Source organism: Hippopotamus amphibius, chromosome 4 (assembly GCF_030028045.1).
Source record: "Hippopotamus amphibius kiboko isolate mHipAmp2 chromosome 4, mHipAmp2.hap2, whole genome shotgun sequence".
NCBI lineage: Eukaryota > Metazoa > Chordata > Mammalia > Artiodactyla > Hippopotamidae > Hippopotamus > Hippopotamus amphibius.
The window spans coordinates 65402163-65423880 of NC_080189.1; the positions used below are offsets into that span (position 1 = coordinate 65402163).

Here is a 21718-nt window from a genome sequence, read left to right on the forward strand (position 1 = left end):
AAACACTGGCAACTGTGTTGAGCAATCCCTTTTTAAAATGCATGACTAAATGAGTACTCCATGTTGCCTATTAAAAATTCTATTACATATTACTAACTTGCTCGCTTCTGCACTCTCCAGAATGATGTTACATCTTCTTCTTTCGTCTCACCCACCCTGCATCCTTCACTTGATCCTTCACACGCATCAAGACATTAGAACAATCATTAAATGCCTTTTCTGTCTCATACCATCCGAACACAAGCTTCCTAAGAGCAGGAAAACTGGTTTCCTTGTTTCCTGCTATAGCCTTTATATTTAAAATTGTGCCTGGTACACTGCAGTTACTTGACAAATTTCTGTAGAATTAAAAAAAATGAGTGATTGCTTACAACAATATGTATGATGTTTAATGACATAGTGAAGGATTTAAAAACAATTATCAGTAAATGTATCGGCAAATCCTCAATAATGATCATCGGAAACTTGTATTAGTAAGTTTTCCTTCATCATGATCTAAATATTTTTCTTATATTGACACATAATTGAACTTCTAAGAAAGAACGCTTTCAATATACCAAGTTAAAACATTTACCAGATTCTGACCACATGCAGTGTGCAGTGCCTTTCCTACAGGAACTTATAATCACTATAGATAATAAATAATGTAGTTGTTCCATGGCTCACAAAGCATAGAGCACTTTACCATATGTTATCTCATTTTTGCCACAGAACAACTCATAGATGTTATAACCAAGCCTTGGAGAAATTAAGTATCTGGAGAGATTAAAGTCACTTGGCTGCTTTGTGGCCAAGATAGGTGTCCAAACCAGATCTGCTGATTCAAAGTCCACTCACTCCATTATACCATGAAACTCGCTACTCATTTTTATGTTCAAAAACTAAAAACTGTTTCCCACTATATATATACATATATCTCTCTCTATATATATCTATATCTATATCTATACGTAATTCGGTCTTCTTCAACCTGCCTCTGTCCTCCTTTCCAACTTCATATCTTGACTTTCCTCCACACACTCCAAGCTCCAGTGGGCTGGATCCCACTTTCTTTCAAACAACACATCTTTTTCATGGTCACTAAGACTCTTCCTGATGCCTTTCATCACTTGGGATTCTTTCATGCATTCTCTCTTGCAAAAAGGTCTCTTCTACTTTCTTTTCAACAAGATTTTCCCTAATATTTGTTCCCTAGTATCTTCCCTGTCTCTTCCCTAGAGCATTTTCTGTTTTACCACTAAATCTTGTTATTGAATCACTTGCAAGTCTTACATTATCTGATCTATGTAGAAGAGTTCTATATTTTAAATAAGATCAAAAGGTTCTTTGAAGTTCTTCTCTGCAGGGCCATCAATGTGCTTGTTAAATATGGTAATCAATAAATTAGAAATGCAATAAGTATTTATGCATATATTACAGATGAGTGTTAATTTAATTAACACATGCATTTACAATCTATTTGTTCCCTCATCTATCTGTTAAAAAAATTTTAAGTGCCTTATATAAGTTATCACAGTTTGTCACATAAAATTTGTTGTATTTTATAAATGGTCAGAGAAGAGTACATCAGTTTCTTAGAACTATAAAATCATCAGCAGATATCAAATTAAAAATCATGTTATTTAATTTTCAATAATAGGTTTTTAAATAAGTAAGTTACATCTATTTTTCTTCCCTTTCCAGACACATATAATGCATAATAAGATGATAAATTTGTAAGCTACTAAATTGGTTCTTACTTCCTGGATATATTCCAATATCCCAAATTAGTTTCAAATGAAGGTCTAATGAAATGAGAAAATTTTACCTGATTTCTCATTTTTAGGAGTGACTATCCTAGAATCAATTTAATGAAACCTTTTCTAGTTTATTATTTTATTTTATTTCTTTGAAATGCTTTAGGCCAAAAGAACTGTTATTTCAAAATACTTTACGCAAAATAAGGAAATGCCCAATATAAAGAAAAGGCAAAGTTTTTTCTACTTTCAAAAATTTTACTGACAAATGTTAAATTTGTGTGAGATTGTTAATCGTGTCATTATAAATGTAACTGCATATATTTTGGAATTATTAGTAAATGGCCTATCTCATACCAATACGAAAAATCAAGTATAAAAATATCCAGAATAAAATTTTCAAGTACATAAATTCCATGCAATAAATAACCTTTTCACTGTAGTAATGAATAGCCAACAATTATCACAGAAATCTTAACTTATGAGAAAGTACAGTTCTACTGCTGATTATGACCAAACTAAAGGATATCATGTTACTTAGTTTTTAAGGAAGTAAGGGGATAAAAGAAGAAAATCTGGATAAAAATGTCAGACAATGACTTTGCTTTATCAATCAGATTAATGCTATTAACATTTTTAGAGTTGATGCTAAATCTTTGCGTCCCAAAAGCTTTTAAAATGCCTTAAAAGACTTTTCAAATCAACATTTTCTATTCTTGCTCACTTTGTGGTTTAATTTATTTACTATTTCAAGGGTATTTAAAATAGAAAAAGCATGAAAAGAAACTCATGTTTCAACTATATAAAATAATCACACTGTAAAAACAATCCATTATTAAGTTTATAATCTTATGTAATATCTTCAGGATTTAAAAAAGATTCTGGTGATTTAAAATAGTTAAACTAGAAGCTGATTCTTAAATTGAATCTCTCTTATGAAAGTCAAGAAGCATAAGTAAAAGCATAAAAGGAATGGAAGAAAAACTGTATTTGTTGGGAGAGTAAAATAAAAAATAGGAGACAGTGTCATTTGTGACACTGAGAGACAATGTGATCACTTATTGCATAAGTCACCTGGAGGATGCTCACACCTTTCTCAGCAGCAACAAGAAAGGACCCTATTCTGTGAGGGTAAAGAATTACCAAAGTATCTGCCATGATATTAAAGGGTCTTTGTCTATGAGTGATGAAAGCAAAAACAAACGAAACTGGGAATAAATCCTCATCTTGTAAATGCCTCATGGCATGTTAAGTGTTGGCAGAGTTATAATTTGAACATTTTTCTCTTTCCTTTATCCCCATCCTTTGGGTCACATAATTGAATCGGTACTGAATCTGGCCCCATGGCTATTTCTTGCCACTAAGTAGGTTGAGAGCCATGAGTACTGAGAAGATCACTGTATATTCTTTTTGAAATACATAAGGCCACTATACATTCTTCTAGAATCAATGTTAAAGGAAACATTATTAGTATTATAATAAAGTCTAGAATCCTTACACTTTGATCTATAGTATAAAGTTATTTAATTCAGTTTTAGCATGAAACTCATTTCTTTGGTACTCTAAAAGCTGTTATTATTTTCTAGAAGGAAACCAAAATTTTATAGCATTCATGCCAAACCAGGATTACATAGCCAGCCCCACGTAAGAATAAAAATATTGCTCAACCAAAGGAACATGGAGGTCCCAGTCAGAGGGTTCCTAGGTGAACCGCCTTCAAAACTCTGCAGATAATACCTTCTTTACACGAGGAAGGGCATGATGTCCAGTCACTGTATGGCGTCACGATACAGTCCTTCCTACAAGGAAGCAGACAGGGCCTCACTGTTTCAGGTCGAAGGCTTTCAGGACACCTAGGAAAAGCAAAGGGAAACTACTAGATCTCTACAGTAATCCAGAAAACCAGGTAATTTAATATCTTTAGAATTTTTATTGCCAAAATTGCTAAAGAGTCATCAATTTGTATTATTTAACCTCCAGGATCCTTTCTGCTTTTGAGAAGAACTATACAACTAAAATAATTCTTCCAAACTGAACCTCAATAAAGCCCCTCAAGGCAGGAAGTGTAAATTTTATTATAGTAATTGTGCTATGTAGAAGAAAATATAATAATTATACTTTATCCACTTATAACAATCTCTCCATTAATAAATCTGTATTTTCCAACATGCTTTATAAATTTATGGAAGTTCAAATTACCAATTTAAGGACCCAATTCTACATCTTTGTATAACTAAATAGGCTTACAGCCAATTACAATTTTCCAGGTTATTCTGCACTTTATTTTTACAAAATATGTTTAGCACAGAATAAATTTTTAATGGAGTATATTCTATACATAGTACATGCTCAAAAACCAATATTGTATTTATAGCTATGTGTTTCATAACAAATAAGTAATAAAATAATAAAAGTGTATAACTCATTAAGATAAACAATTTTCACTTTATTCCTTGTTTCATTCACTGTATCTATTCTTTTCTTCCATTTTGTTCCTAGTTTCAAATTATTGAATTTTAGACATCTTAAGTGTTTTTATAAATATTTTTGGAACAAAAAGAGTGAATATAAATAAAACAAAAATAGCCAATAAGTAATTTAAAGAAAAACAAAACACTGTGTTCTTGACATAAATTATAGGAAAATTAATTATTATTTAAAAAAATACACCAAAAATATATTATTAGGAACACAAGAGAAAAACAATGACAAAATACTGAAATGTCTTACACTATATAAGGTTTTCACTTCCTAAAAGATAATTTTAGGAATTGCTGTATGAGTTTTAAATATACTGTTTTGTTTATTGTGTACTTATTACATGATTTTTAAATTTTCCAGTTCTCTGCATCCTCACAATATGATTCTACTATCTTTAGTGGTCAAATGTTGGTCATAAATACTAGAAGAAGATGTATACTAGGACAACAAAATATAACAACATAATTCATGTAACTAAAAGTATTTAAGGTTCTGATTCCTAAGAAATTCTCCTTTGAGGTCGTATCAATCTCTGACAAGTAAACTCAGAGGCAGTGAAGAAATAAACCAAACAAGCAGTATAACTTTTGCTGGAATAACTTGGCAAATTAGTGAACAAGGGGATTTAAAAATACTCCCCATAGAAGAAGCCAAATTTTTTGTAGGTCAAGATAAATTCTTTCAAAAAGTAAGTTAATCAGGTTTTCAGAACTGAACTATGAGTGAAAAAATCAACATCATTAATCTCCTTCCCATAATTTCTTTATAGCACTTTGCTGACATTTCATTTTTGATATATAATTTTTTATCTACATGTCCTATCTCATCCATAAGTATTATGTTCTATTCAGCTATACAGCCTTTCTCTCTCATTCTATTAACACTAGGGTTTATTTGAAAGTGAATTTTAAAAACTACGTTGCATTCAACATTTCAAAAAAGAAATTATCTCCCTGGTTTATGTTGACTATAGGCTTGGATTTTCTTAATTGTTATGCCTACCCAAAGTCATGGATGGTGAAGAAATTTAGATGAGAATCATAGAAGTTAATGTTTTGTTACAATTGAGATTATAAATCACTAGAATTATAATTTAACCTACATTCTTAACCAGGAAACATTATATGGCAAAAGCCCACAAATAATCCTGTTGATTCTTTTGAAACTATGGAATTATTGACTAGTAATTACTATTGGAAGCACTCCTCAATGAGGCAGTTTTATAACTTTAACAATGGGAGAGCACTACTCAATTACATGCTCTTCAAATTTTAGCCCTGAATAAATCAATGGAATTTACAATGTTATCATTGACAACCTCCAAAATTCTGTTTTAGTTTAGAAATTTCCTCAGCAAGATACTTGATTAACTGTGGAGAAGAGAATTACTAACAACAAAGCCGTTAAATGAACACACAAAGATAAATTATACAGCCTAGATTACATTCAATAAAATGAATTCAGACTTCCTTTGGTGAGGCAATTGGTTCAGTCAACATGCTTCTTTTCTCCTTTGTACTGTTTATATTTAGTGTTTGTGGTTTAAATCAAGGAATTGATTTTCCCCCAAATCTTATTCAAGGTCAAATTAAACAGATGTGATAGGAGTTGAAGTTTGTTACTCGGAGGATAGATAAGATCAATAACATTGATTTTACCATTGCACAGTAATCTGTTTTATTAAGAGGAGTTTAAAGCAAGGTTTCTATTTGCATTTTTGTTTCAAATGCCTAGTACTGAAAAACAGTCACTGAATTTAACCTAGGATTTAGGCATAAGGGTAGAAACATTTTCATTTGAGTTCACAGTATTTGCTTAATTTTTTAGAACTTTAAGGGCAAAGTAAACCCATTTGATTTAACAAATCTATACTTGTATCCAGGTCATTGAATAAAGGCTGCAAGGGTAAAGCACATTTTTAATGGATTATTGTGGTGGTCTGACACGGGGCTTCAGGATACCCTTTCTATTGAATGATTTAATGACATTAATCCACCAGGTTTTTCCACACATAGGCTTGAGCATACGTACATCTATTGCTCAGAAAAATATTTTGCAGTTTGCATAAATGAGGAAAATATCAACAGCAACATCTGAAAGGTGATTAACTGCAAAATAGGAACAGAGTGAGCTTACCTATAGAACCTCAGCTTAATAATCCTCCAATCTGTACCATGACAAGCTGGTCAGGTTATAACTCTCTACAGTGAATACTTCTACCTCTCTGCTTGTCTCAGCAAGACCCACAATCCTCCAGCACTTGGGACTTCCACTTCTGCTGTTACTGCTATTGAATTTTAACACACTGCACATTAATATCCTTTGTTAGATTCATCACAACTTTAGCATTATTTCTATTAAAATATTGGTTTGGGGCTACCTTTTAAGCATGTGGAATAGTTTCTCAATTTATTCAAGTCTTTTTGGCATATATTTTCTAATATGTTTCTTAATTTCAAAGCACATAAACAAAAAAAGTATGGGGCAAAATATTGCTAATGTCCAGAACCCTGGCGATTAGTAAAAATAACTCATAATGGGATTCTTATTTATCCCGTGGAGTTTGTCATAGATCAGTTACGTTATCATCATTTCCCTGAAACACCAAGAAATATCTCAAGTTTTTAAGAGAAAATACAATTTCTAAGATTTATTGAGTGCTTACATTACTACTTTTTTTTCATTAAATGCCTTCAAAAAATTTTGAAAACTGAAGCCAGAATCTGTAAAGCAGAATGTTTTAAGATCACACATGGTACCTAAGCACTCAGACAAGTGTATGGAAACTATGAGATCATTTTTATACCAATGCAAAACTGATGGGTTTTACTTTCCATGTTTCACATGGCTAAGATGATTTGAACTTTCAAAGGTTTATGCTGTCTAAATCTCAAAGAGTTTTTTTCCCCTTGGCATATATTTTTATGACTGATTTATTAATCTTCTCTAAGAAATAGCCCAGTGATGCTATGACATGTTTTTGTTTATATTCCTCACAAGGCACATACAACATGCCAGCTCGCTAGTTCTGTGTCCTCCCCTTTAGCAAATCATTTGCCTTGTTGTTACACTATTGGTAACTAAAATAAGAAACTGATGGTTTTTCTGTTTATTACGACACTCATCCTGTCCTAAGGCTCTCTCTTGGGACTAAATGGCTTATTCATTTAACCATTAAAAGATGCAATAAGTTTGGCCTCAGTATTTTTGATATACTACTTTCTAGGGGAAATGAAAGGCAGATCATGGAAGGCTATTGCCCAATTAAACTAGATCAGCAGCCTCCACAGCCTATGGGTATATAGGAGGTCACAGATGACCTCCATCGCTAGGACTTTGTATACTGTCATTATTGATCAGCCAGGGCTACAGCAAGCACTTCTTTCATTGCCTCACTAGTTCAATAAAAGCAGCAAGCGTTACTATAAAACTGAAAGCAGGTACCACATAGAAAGATTTCTAGAGAACTTATGGATCCCAGGTACAAGACTCTCAAGCTGTTATAACTTTACCAGCAGTTGCATTCAAAACAAAGAAGTCTTACTCTTACTATGATAAAAATCAAATGCTCCATTTCATTGAGGAAGTGAAGCCTGAGCCAATCCCTGCACGGTTGGCCACAGGATTTACTGCTGTCATTCTAAAGCCCTTACTTTTTGGGTCCCACTTGGCCAACATTGACCCGCACACAGATGACTTTTCTTGTCTGCATGCCAACAGAGCAAGAGGCTTCCCCATTCCAAGTTGTAGTTGTGTTGAAGGACGAAACTGAGGTGTCCTCGATGCACTGGCCCCAGGGACCAGTTTGCCAGTGGTACACAGTGCAGGGATGCTCGTTACAGCTGCGCACCTCTTGCAAAGCACTGCTATTTGGACACTGAGCTCCACCTATAAAAATGGATAATATTAGCAGATTAGATATGCTGCCAACAGGAACCTTACCATTCTCTGTTCCTTGTAATTAATAATAACAATGATACCTGCCACTTATTAGCACCTGTGACCAGTACACTACTAGGAGGGCAAAACTGCATATTAATCTTAACTCATTTGGCATTATCTGGCTTAAAGTTTAAACTATGTGGTATATATGCTATTTGGTTTGCGGGATTCAGGAGGACCTCAAAGAGCACATTATTCTCTACAGAAGATGAAAATGAGGAATAATACCTATGTAATTGCTAACCAGGGGAAACATGGCCTTTGAGGCTCTATGGATGGAGAAAATCCAGTGTGTTTTCAAATGCTGTTCCTCATAATGAAAGTTTTAATTATAGGTTTCAAAGTTCTGCTTATTTCAATGAATTAGGATTTAGGGTGATTAGAAACAGGGGTTTTAAAATCAATTGATGCTTTCTGATCTTCCATAGCATTACTGAAGAAGCCATGTAGTGATGATAATACCGTATTTCTTCAGATATAAGATGTGATTGACTGTGGGATAGACCATCTTTTTTTTTTTTTTTTATTACTATTTTTTTTGGGGGGTACACCAGGTTCAATCAACTGTTTTTATACACATATCCCCATATTCCCTCCCTTCCTTGACGCCCCCCCCCTCGAGTCCCCCCCACCCTCCCTGCCCCAGTCCTCTAAGGCATCGTCCATCCTTGAGTTGGACTCCCTTTGTTATACAACAACTTCCCACTGGCTATTTTACAGTTGGTAGTATATATATGTCTGTGCTACTCTCTCGCTTCTTCTCAGTTTCCCCTTCACCCCCCGCCCCCTCCCATACCTCGAGATCTCCAGTCCATTCTCTGTATCTGCGTCCTTGTTCTTGTCACTGAGTTCATCAGTACCATTTTTAGATTCTGTATATGTGAGTTAGCATACAATATTTGTCCTTCTCTTTCTGACTTACTTCACTATGTATGACAGATTGTAGTTCTATCCACCTCATTACATATAGCTCCATCTCATCCCTTTTTATAGCTGAGTAATATTCCATTGTATATATATGCCACATCTTCTGTATCCATTTATTTGTTGATGGGCATTTAGGTTGCTTCCATGTCCTGGCTATTGTAAATAGTGCTGCAATAAACATTATGGTACAAGTTTCTTTTGGGATTATGGTTTTCTTTGGGTATATGCCCAGGAGTGGGATTACTGGATCATATGGTAGTTCTATTTGTAGTTTTTTAAGGAACCTCCAAATTGTTTTCCATAGTGGCTGTACCAACTTACAGTCCCACCAACAGTGCAGGAGAGTTCCCTTTTCTCCACACCCTCTCCAACATTTGTTGTTTCCAGACTTTGTGATGATGGCCATTCTGATTGGTGTGAGGTGATACCTCACTGTGGCTTTGACTTGCATTTCTCTGATGATGAGTGATGTTGAGCATCTTTTCATGTGTTTGTTGGCCATCTGTATGTCTTCTTTGGAGAAATGTCTATTTAGGTCTTCTGCCCATTTGTGGATTGGGTTATTTGCTTTTTTGGTATGAAGCTGCATGAGCTGCTTGTATATTTTGGAGGTTAATCCTTTGTCCGTTGTTTCATAGGCAATTATTTTTTCCCATTCTGAGGGTTGCCTTTTAGTCTTGTTTATGGTTTCTTTTGCTGTGCAAAAGCTTTTAAGTTTCATGAGGTCCCATTCATTTATTCTTGATTTTATTTCCATGATTCTAGGAGGTGGGTCAAAAAGGATGTTGCTTTGATGTATGTCAAAGTAGACCATCATTTTATGTGTCCCAAGAAAGACACACGGCTGCAAATTAAACTACGATACTTTTTATCAACTCTAATTTTTACTGTATGACTTACATAATTAAAAAAATATACTGCTTTTACATACATTAAAAGCAAAGGTATTCCTAAAACATCTTTATATTCAGAATCCAAATCTTCCAAATAGCTTTTTACCTCACACTCAACAAAGTTTGTGTTCTCCTACACATACCATCTCTATGACATAGAGTGTGTTTGTGATGCAGGATTTCTTCAAGAGTGTTCCCCTCATGTCTCCAGGGTTTTCATCCAGGATACTGGTACCTATTTCTAAGTTCTGATGCTGCTGCATTTTTAATCATATCAGAAGATGTCTATCAATGAGAGGTTTAAGCAAGCAACCGAGGAAGGATTTATTTTCTTTCCTCAAATGGCCCTTAGCTGTTTTTATTTCTTTGTTTTTGGCAGAAATATTATGAGACTACTATCACTCCCAGGAATAACAGTGAAATTCACATGTGCTAGCAATGACAACTATGTTATAACTGCTGCTTGGCCACAGTGATTTTAAAATGCATCCATTGTGGATAAAGAAGATGTGGTACATATATACAATGGAATGTTAGCCATAAAAAAGAACAAGATAATGCCACTTGCAGCAACATGGACGGACCTAGAGATTGTCATACTGAGTAAAGTAAGTCAGACAGAGAAAGACAAATATGATACCGCTTATATGTGGAATCTAAAAGAAAGGGTACAAATGAATTTATTTACAAAACAGAAACAGAGTTGCAGATGTAGAAAATAAACTTATGGTTAGCTGGGGGTAAGAGGGGGGAGGGATAAGTTGGGAGACTGGGATTGACATATACACACTACTGTATATAAAATAGATAAATAATAAGGACCTGTTGTATACCATAAGGAACTCTACTCAACACTCTGTAATGGCCTATATGGGAAAAGAATTTAAAAAAAAAAAAAAGTGGATAAATGTGTATGTGTAACTGATTCACTTTGCTATACACCTGAAACAACTTTGTACATCAACTATACTCCCATAAAAATTAAAAAATGCATCCATTGTAAGATGTAGTAATTACAGAGACGATGAAGGGTAAAACAGATGTGTCCTTTAATCAATAGAATACGGTGTGGAGTTGTCAATATGGAACTCTTTTTTATGTGCTAGCCCCATTATAAGTACTTTGTAGGAAGGACCTCAATTAATATTCACAGCTGCTGTACAAGTTAAAAATTATAAAGTAGATGAGCCCATGCAGCTTAAATGATGTGGCCACTGTAAGAGGAATATAATAAGTTTCTTACCACTATGTTGTTTATAATGCCAACTATGAAAATAAAAAGCTTTATATTGTTAAAAGCACAGTATTGGAGGAATTTATTGCTTATTTATTAACAATTCGATCTAGTCAAACTTATGTAGTCTCTGGATTTCATCTTAAGAACAGAAAATAGCTGACTGTTCATGTGGAATGGTGGGAACCTTGGGTATTCATCACACATATTTGTGATTGTAAGTGGAGGAAATGTTGAACATAATAAGAGGTGGGTTTCCGATATTAGGAAAGCAAGTCTAAAAAAGCTTAAAAAAATAAGAAAAGGTGATTCACTAGCTAGTGACCCTAACATGGAAGATGGCCTCTAAAGCTTGAGATGTGGGTAAAAGTCATAAACAAAACCACACCCTGAGCTGATCTTCAGGTATCATTTCATTTGTCACTAAGGACATCCCTCTATTCAGCATATAAATCAGTAGGCCGTTTATGTGAGAATTTAACTGCAATTTACAATCACTTATGCAGTGTTGAACATGGGATCAACATCAGAATAACCTGCATTTAAACAGCATTTCATTACTGTCCCCTGCTTCATGAAGGTGAAAACATCTGTCACAGTTCATATCCTATCCTCCATCACACAGCTCAGCAACCCTGAAAGCAAGAAGTTTAGGATTTGAATAGGAACGACTCCTAAACCTGCTAATTGGATTGGGGAGAAGTAATGAGCACTCTTATTACCCATCTCCCTGAGGCTCTAGATTTATCCAGTCTTATTTCTCAGGAAAACACATGCTAATTGTAGACAAATACACATCTTTTACATAACCATTTTAACCATATCTTCACATTTAATAGTGAAATTATCCGTCTTCAACAAAATAATGTGTCTTTACTTACCCCATTTTCACTTTGAGTATACGTATGCTATTTAAATTGTGATTTTAAAACTCTGAATTGTTTTTGACATTGGAATTGACTGGTTGGCTTTGGAAAAAAAGATAGGAATTTCTACAACATCAGCATAACGTGTGCAGGAGCTGCAAGATAACTGTTAAGTTTACAGACGTAAAGACTATTTATTTTCTTGCCCCAATCCACATTAAAGCCACATCAGCAGTTTTGGTCTGATGTCAAGATACTCGCACAGATAAGCCCCAATGTGGTCTTAATTATAATAACGATGTGGCAATTTGGAAAGTATGGCTTGGAGTAATCAGTCATTGCAGCACTGTCATGTTTGGGGAATAATTTTATGTTTGAAAAATTGATAGATATAATACTGAATTTATTTATCATTTATGGTAAGATCTAATTCCAGACATCTGGGAATATTCCCGTTCCTGTAATATTGGGGAGATTATAAAATGTCACCTGTGACAAAATTAGTGATGTGTGTTTTTAAAAAATCCTCTTACACATAAAAACATATACTTTATACTAATGTGACTATTTAGGCTTTCTATCATTCCACCAAAAGGAAAGACTTTATAATAGTTTGATGAAATTCTGCTATATAAATAAACTTTCATGTTCATATAAAAATACCAACTATTATATGAAACTTCTCTCTTAGAAATGAAAAAGTGACTTTTCCTCCCCACATCAAGCCCATAAAAGCTTGGTTAGGAAACATTTAACAAAGCTATGGTGTTTCTGGGTCTGGCATTGAAGTCCTTACAATTCAGATGGCAGATTGAAAAGAAAGAAGAATCTTTTTAAAACATTAATTGGATACCTAGGTACTGACTGCAATATGTGATGGTTACCTATGCTTCAAGGGATACCTAGAGGGGTTAGAAATAATTGCTGCTACTCTCAAGGAGCTTATAATGCAGTGGAGAAATGTAATAGGGGGATACGATGAGCAAAAACCATGAGTATAATTCTAGGTAGAATATAATAATTATGTTAAGAGAGGTGTTTAGTATAACTGGGATTCAAAGTGTAAGATTACATTAGTTTGGGGGGTACTAAAATGACTCAGGTCATTGAGATGAGGCATTGAGATGAGTTTTGAAGGAGCAGGAGTTCAATAAGCAGAGTTCTGGGATGGGAGAGAAGGAAGGGAGGATTTTATTTAAGCGGAAGAAAAAATAAATAAAAGCAAAGGCACTCAGGAAGGTATGACTGGGAATTAGTAATACTGATGCAGTCAGTTGGAGCGCAGAGTTCACACAGGGAAGTAACTGACAATAAGGATATGGAAGTAAACTGGGCTCAGGCTAAGAAGAGGCTGTTACAGTGTACTATGAATTCCAGTTTTAAGAGATTTGTAATTTTGCCTGCTAATGCAGCCCTAATCCCTCTGATACCAGATCACTGTATGTGAAAAGAACGTTGGCAATGGCATGACTTAGGGGAACTGGAAGTGCGTTAGCCATAGAGAACCGCAGGAGACGCCCCTTCCACTTTTTTCCCCTTTCTGTAAGAGGTAGAAGAAGTCTCACTGTGGAGTCTGCATAAATCCTGCCTGACGGTACTGTAGAAACAGACTGAAGCAGAACTCCTCTTTCAAACTCAGTAGTAGGAGGATGAGGAAGTGGCAGTATTTGCTTAGAAGTCAGAGTTATGTGTGTATATACACATAAAATAGATCCTGGGTTCTTCAAATTCGTCTAGGAAATAGAAGTACTCCTTGGTTCTCAGAATTAAAATCATTTAACTATAAAAATTAAACCAGGTAAAATGGAAATATTCCTCTCCCCAATGTTTTATACTGCAAAATATAATTTTTGAAGACTAGTAATTAGAGAAAAAATTGGCCTAATTTTATTTCAATTTACATCTAATATCTGCATGTACAAAGCAGGTGTAAAGACACTAACATTTGGCTGAAGTTATAATATCAGGTCATTCTGAACTCTGCAAAAATAAATATTCTCTCATTTCTTGCTTTGTAAGGATAATTGAATCTATAATAAGAACTAACAGAAGTTGTTGCTACACTCAGTGGAAAACATTTTGAAAATCATCTTCCTTTTTAAATCAAGTTAAGAATCTGTAACACAAGCTTAAAAATGGAGAACACTACAAATTTAACATCAATTTTTAATTTACCATTAAAATTCAACTTACTACTATTTGTATTAAAAATATGCCAGATTAAGTGCTAAAAGATGGCATCCTTTTAGAACTCCCGAAATAATTCTAAAGTAGCTCTTGGAATCCATCCTGTAGTTTTACAAAATACAAGGAAGATTTTTATCTCAAAGTATCAAATAAAAAAGAAAATTACTAATCTTATTTAACCAAAAGTCAAGCCTTTGGGAGTAAAATACACACACACACTTTTATTTAAGTTGAAAAGAAATATTTTTACTTTCTCCAGTATATTAACTATCTCCAGTTGCTACCATTTGTGATTTGGTTTCCAAACATCAATATTTCAATGAGGCTTTTTATGACATTTTTGTGTACTACTGATACACAAAATAATAGGTTACATAACGTTGCTCAAGATTATATGAAAAGCAATTGTATTCAAACTGTTTTTATTCTATTATTTTTTATTTTTATTCTATTATTTTTTATATTTAACTTTGAACCAACCTCAAAATTACAGGAAAATTAAAAATATTATCAATAGTTTTTTCCCTTGGATCACCTGGAAGAAGTTATTGAAATGATGCCCTATTACCCTTAAGACTTCAATGTGTATTTCCTGCAATCAAGGGCATTTTCCTACACATAAGCACATTCAATATTCAAGATTAGGAAATTAACACTGATACATTATTCCTTTCTAATCCTCAGACCCATTCAAGCTTGCCAGATATTTCAAAATGTTCTTTATAGCAAAAAAGACCTAGTTCAGAATAAAGTGTTGCATTTAGATGTTATGCCTTGTTAGTCTCTTTCAATCTTCTTCAGTCTTTCCTTAATTTTCATAATTTAGACACTTGTGAAGATTAAGGGCCAGTTTTTTTGTACAATGTCTTTCAGCTAGGATTTGTCAGATCTTTCCTCATGATTAGATTCTACAAAATGCATCTGTGACAGAGATGCATGTGATGTCATGTTCTCATTGCAGCACACCAGGAACACATGCTTTGCATTTGCCCCATTACTGATGATGTAAACTCTGATCACTGGATTAAGGTGGTGTCTGTCAAACTTCTTCATTAGAAGGATACTTAAGATTATAAATACAATGCTCTTCATCAGACTTTCAATTAATACATTTATTTATATCAAGTATGCATACATGGTTTCCTATCTTATTTAAAGGATTATAAGCAGCTGTTATCGTTATTTTGGCATTCACATCGTTCCTGTACATGGCCAGTGAGAGACCCTTCAAGGTAGTTTCCGTGACCTTTTGACATATTCTCCTCTTCCTTCCTTTCTGGCACAAGATCCCCCAGGCACATCTTGTACTTTTCCTATCCCAGCCCTAGAATCAGCTATTTCTCCAAGAAGCCCTGGTTCCTTTCATTGGAGAATGGCATTAGACAGCAAGATCTGAGTGCTGAAGGCACTTCCTGCTATCAAGGTCTTGCTGCTCTCATGTCATGTCAGTGGACAGAGCTAATACATGTATACATCCATAATATGAATGTATATTATACTTACATTTGTATTTTATTTCTAAGTCTAGATTTACAAATTGAACACCATGAATTCACACTGATAACTTCAAATTACAATAAAATACAACAGGGTTTACTCTAGTTCTCTTTCTTAACATTTATAACTCCCTTCTCTAGCAATAAGACACCCAACTCCTATTATGTTTAATATATGTACCTGCTTGGTCAACCCCCACCCCCAGTCTCCCACTGCCATCTTCACTGCTTACCCATATGGTATCTTCACCGCTCTGCCCATCACTGACACCCTGCATTTGGCTACCCCACATTACTGAAACCCTCCTCATCTGTGCTTGGCTCCAACACCCCACATTGGGCTGGTTGACTCAGTGCTGGGATTCTCTCTTCACCCACGGCTCATGCCCTGGCATCCCGTGTTGGGTCGCTGCTTTTACCCTCTTATACAATCCACGTGCCGCTCCCCCAACTTTAGACTTCTCAGTGTCTCTGACGCTTCATGCCAGGCCACTCTTTTCCCACTGGGGATACTCATCTCACTCAGCCTGGGCTCTGACAACCCACTCTGGACCACTGCAGACCCCCCACCTGCTGGCACAGATGCTCAACTGCTTGGTTTCACTTAATGACTTGGCAGATAAAATTGTTCAGGAAGGGAGATACAGAGCCTAGAAAGGAAGGGAAGGAAAGCGAAAAGAAAGTATAGCATGAGGAAAAGGAAGTGCTATGCTATTATTCTATCATTCTTTTAATAGGAACAAAGAAATAATAAGTCATAACATTTTAACAATGGAGAGCTTATCTACTGCATTGGGGCCATATGGAATAATCCTCTATCATATATGTATATAGGTAGACACACACATGCACACACATATACAAAAAGATGACCGGTAAACCAGGGGTGAGACCAGTAGCTAGCACTCCTCTTTCCAGCACACAGTAGGACTATATTTTCCCTGCCTCACTTAAAATTAGGTTCAACTTCAAGTTATGATTATATAATTTGCTTTGATAATGAAATGTCAGTGAAAATGACAAACTTCTGGATGAAAGAATTTAATTGCTGACACTTTTAAATCAGCAGGTAGACTCCTCAGCTATCTTCTTCCTCTGGCAGGAGGATTGTGAGGTAGGCCTTCATATGAAGGTGCAATGCTGAGGCATTTCACGGAGGACAGACTGCCTTGCAGAGTTACCTGTCACTGTGGCAAAATTCCCAAGAGAGAAAAATAATTGTTCTTTTAAGTTAATGAACTTATGGGCTGTTACTGCAGTACAACTTAGTTTTTCCTTATTAATACAAAGAGGTTATATAATCTTCAGTATAATGTTTAATGGTGACATTTTTACTGAGATAGGCAAAAGTACAAATGTATAGGTTGCAGCATTTATTTTGTAAGTCCAGATAAATACACCTGTCCTGTAAGTTATTTCACCAGAAAGTTGTATAATTTCATGTCTAAACATTCAATATATAATTTTATTAATGTGATCTTTTCCCTTAAGTTTATCACAGTAATTTTCTGATCCACAGTTAATTAAGAACAATTATGACACATACAAAAGACTAATTCTTGGGGCATAATAGAAAGACCTGCTTTTGTGTAGAATTATAAAGCGTCATCCAATTGGCAGGGAAACATATTTTAAAACTTCCTGCAAATGTAGTTCCTAGATCATTTAAAAAATAGCTCACAGTTAGAAAAGGCTTATTTTGAAGAAAAGAAAACGTGTTTCCGTGTCCAGCAAATAGGTATTAAATCGTCTTTGAAACATAAATTCTTCATTAAATATTTCACATGATTATACCCATTTTTGTAGATGTTATTAACAGAGACAAATAGCAGCAGATTCCCCATTGACAGAGTTTCCTCTATAGTTTCCATGTAAAATTATGTTTTGAATTCATGCCTTTATGATTAACTATATACACATCTATAATTTTCCAGCATGGGTTGCTTATGATGCAACCATTAGCCTTCACTAAAAATTATCGAAGTCCCACCCTTTCAAACTAAGTGGATGATACATACCAAAGAGCAGTCATAAATTTCTGCCTTTAAAGCATTTCATGACCTTTCAGTGTGAAGCATCATGTCTATAGAAATAATGATCTGGTGAGTTCTGCAAGCATGGCAAAATCTCAGCCATGGGACTCATGGGGCGAAAAGTCACTCATTACTAGTCACACATCAAGTGTCTGCAGAGTATAATGGATTTATAGGAAGCAGGGTGACCACAGATCTAATTTTAATGAAGCCCAAGACATAATCTGAGCTGATAGAGTGTGAAGTCTGAATATAATCTATACAAGGTTAGAGTTATTGTTTGACAACATAAGGAATATAATTTTGTCCCTAAAAGGTTCTATTTTTTTCTCTTAGGTTCGATACATTTTTCGTTTGGTAGCAAATAATTAAATTTATATCGAGGTGACAATAAAAAAGTTTTTTGACACTTTAAAGAAAATTCTAAATTTTCTCATAGGTTGACTATTTAAATATGTTAAATTTTCTCCTATATCTTAAGGCCAAGGTAGTTATATTTTTGCAGAGAATCACATACAAAGATAGCAGGCTTGATTAAAAAAGAATACTAGCAGATTCATATTACTAAAATGCTTCAAAAACGGAAAAATGAAATAGGCAATGTAGAAACTCCTCCAAAATTGAGTAATTGGGGGTATACATAAAGAAACATGTGCTTACTACAAATAGAAATCATTATTTACTAGTGTTAAATGTGAATGAGGAGAAGAGTCATTCAGCCTAATATTTAAATAACATATGCCTATATTCTTAAGACAGAATATGCCTTAATGTGATAGAACTTGACTTATTTCTATGTTTTCCTTACTCCTGTGTTATTTTCCAGGATGACAAGATTAAGTATGACATTATATCACCCAGTTACACAGAGGCCAAATTAGCATTTGGAAACAAGCTTGAGAGACAATTACCAAGAGCCTTGTATTTCTCGACAATAAAGCTTGCGTGATATGAATATATGAAAAACCTGTGAATAGTGTGAAGTGATTTAGGGGCAGCATATTTTAAAAATGAACACAACCTACATATGAGACTTCTGGATCTTGGAGCCTATGTTCAGAAACCTGAATGGTAGAAAATCCATGTTATTTTCAGTCAAGCAATAGGCATGCTGCTGATTGTTTTAAATAAAGTTTACTATTTACAAGAAGGTAGAATATGATTTCATGGGGAAACACTGACTAATGAAATAGAGAAAAGCAATGAAATCTGACATTTGGAATTTGGGGAGTCATTTTCAGATTTTTTCACAGGTTTAACACTTTGAAGTAGAAAGAACTTGAATTATTAGGAGGGAGGAAAGGCAAAGTGAGTTTACTTTTCAAAATCTTTTCTCTTATTAAAGATCTATTTTTAAGGTTAATTTCAAGGAACAAGAGCAAGCTGCCCAATATATCAACAGATATTAAAGCTTCTTGGATTGCTGGATTTCTGGAAGTTGATTTTTGTAGAATATCATCGTATCCAGGCTACACAAAGAAAATGGCTGCTAACTTCTGGAAAAAACCTAAGTCCCTTCTGAAGCTGATGACCTTACCTTCCTCTCCCGCGTAGGCCAGGATGGACCGCGCGCGTATCTGTTTCCCTTCTGTGGTTTTCCCTGAGCAAGTGTGGGAGCAGGAGGACCACGCAGACCACATGCTGAGCACACAGTCCTTGGGGCAGGGGGCATCGCAGGCAACAGGGATGGGGAAGATGGCATCTCTGCACAGTTGTCTGTCAACTTCTTCTCCTGGGAAAGACATTATCACCAATAGCCTATCATTTTAAAATAATGTAAAATGAGCAACTGAAGCCAGGTGGGCACCAAGATAAACTAGGTTACTTCCTTTTTGTTCTTAGTTAGAAGCAAAACCGAAAGTCACTGCCTACTACAGCCAGATGTTAAAAGAATACCAGGAATGAATAGATAGATAGGCAGATAGATAGATAGATAAAGATAGATAGAGCCCTAAATGAGGCTTCTTATTATCAGTATTTAGGTGTGTAGATCAAACACACTGCTGCAAGTACTTTATGCTGTGATACCTGCCCAGGAAGTGATTTTTATACTTATAATATTAATCTCTTCAGTAAAGAGCATCAATATGTCCACCCACCTTTATTTCATTATTGGAGATGAGCCGTCATTCACAAGTAATGAATCTATCCACAGCACCTACCATTTGTTTTCATGAACCAACTCATATTCTCTATTTGCGAACTCTCTTGTGTCTCCCAGAGAATTTATTTTTATACAATTGGCAACCATTTTCTTTCATTAAAAAATTTTCATTAAAAGTTTGTTAGGAAACATAAATAATAGGACAGTATTATAAAACCGCTGGCTACAGTGATCCCGTTGGGAAAGGGGGAAAAAAAAGGACAAGGCAAGAAAATGGCAGAAGTAAGATGGTGTCACTCCAGTGCTTAAACCCTTCAGTAGTTTCCCACTGCTCTTAAGACAAAGGCCAGATTTCTCAAAAGTTTATGAGACCTCAAATGATGTGGCTCTTGTTTCCTTTCCTAGCTTCATCTTAATCCATTCTGTTACCGACAAAGCTCTAGAGATTGGCACTCATTTAGTATTTGTTGAGTGAATGAAATGAGATATACAAAAAGGCCAATGAGAAAGAAAATATTGTTGCTGTTTATAAATGCCAAAGAAAGCTAGAAGAATTACAAATAAATGACCCAAAATACAGTATGAAAAAGTCTGAACTCTGTGGCTTAGCGGGTAAGTGGTAGGTACTATTGAGGTCAACAGAACAGAGTAAAACAATAGACAAACAGGCAAAATTAATCTGCTATTTTGCCACAGAATATATCCATAATTCTGGAGGAGTGTATCAGAAATGTGTGCCTTGAGGCATTAGGCATTCAGATGAGAAAGGGTGACCACTCATGCCTTTCTTCACTGCTATAAGCAAACAACCCAAAGCTGTTTGTTCCTGATGGAGGGTGAGGAGCATCATTTTAATGGACAGTCCTTTATTCACATATTTGAAAAACAAGACAGAAAATCAGAAGTCAATTGGAAATGCTCTAACATATTAATAGCTACTAGTTTGTAGGGCCTTAAATCATTAGGCAAAACCAGAAGTCCATTGAAATGCACTTACGTGTTAATAGCCACTAGTTTGCAAGCCTTTAAATTATTAGACTTGCTCACTAGTAAGCAGGACTCTAAAATGACAGTTGGGTCATCATTATATCATTCATTCTTCTTTAGTTATTGTGATCTGTGAGAAAATCTCCTTTAATTCTGTTTTTATTGGCTTTAGAGTTTGGCTTATATCCCAATAAATGATAGGATAGACTGTATGGTAGATACAGTACAAAAACCATTATAATACAAGGCAAGTAATATTTTTCAGTTTACATAATAATGATGACTTTTGTGCATTAGACTTTTTTCTTAGCACAAAGAGGGGCTTGTACATGTCTTATTTCCTTTGTTGCTATCTTTTATTGTTCCATCTACTTTCATTCACTTTTGTTTCCAATATTCTGTGAACAGTAAGGCAAGTTTGGGGCTACAGCTTACAATCCACCAGGAATTATAGTTTTGTGTTTTCTGTAATAGTTACTCAATCATTTCTATTCAGAAAAATTTAATTCATTCTGCAGCCTTTGAGAAGAATGTGCTACCTGTGTGCTATTACATTAATTTGCATGACATAAATAATACATTTCTGGTTCTCGTAATGTAAACCTCAGGGATGTACAATTTTAAACTTTCTGGCGTTTTGAGTTAGTCTCTTTTTGTTTTTTTCCCAACCTGTGGCCTATACCTTATGTTAGCTCTTTTTCACTCATCTTTTTGTGCTTAGCCAGGTATATTTTCCTTTAGGTCCATTCCTTCTAGAGTCCACCTTAATCCTCTTGGAGCTGTTAAGACCCACTTTGGATCCAATCTCCAAGAGTCCAGCATTTACTTCACT

The 21718-nt window shown here is 34.8% G+C and overlaps 1 protein-coding gene across 1 annotated transcript in view; it reads right to left on the minus strand.

Annotated features, from left to right (window-relative positions):
• THSD7A (thrombospondin type 1 domain containing 7A) overlaps positions 1-21718 on the minus strand; it is a 423961-nt gene that overhangs the window by 84355 nt on the left and 317888 nt on the right. Inside the window, exons 7-9 of the mRNA XM_057732183.1 lie at positions 19333-19527; positions 7871-8105; positions 3474-3589 (exon numbers count right to left, since the gene is read on the minus strand). Of these exons, the coding sequence (XP_057588166.1) occupies positions 3474-3589; positions 7871-8105; positions 19333-19527 (546 nt within the window). The remainder of the gene's footprint in view (positions 1-3473; positions 3590-7870; positions 8106-19332; positions 19528-21718) is intronic.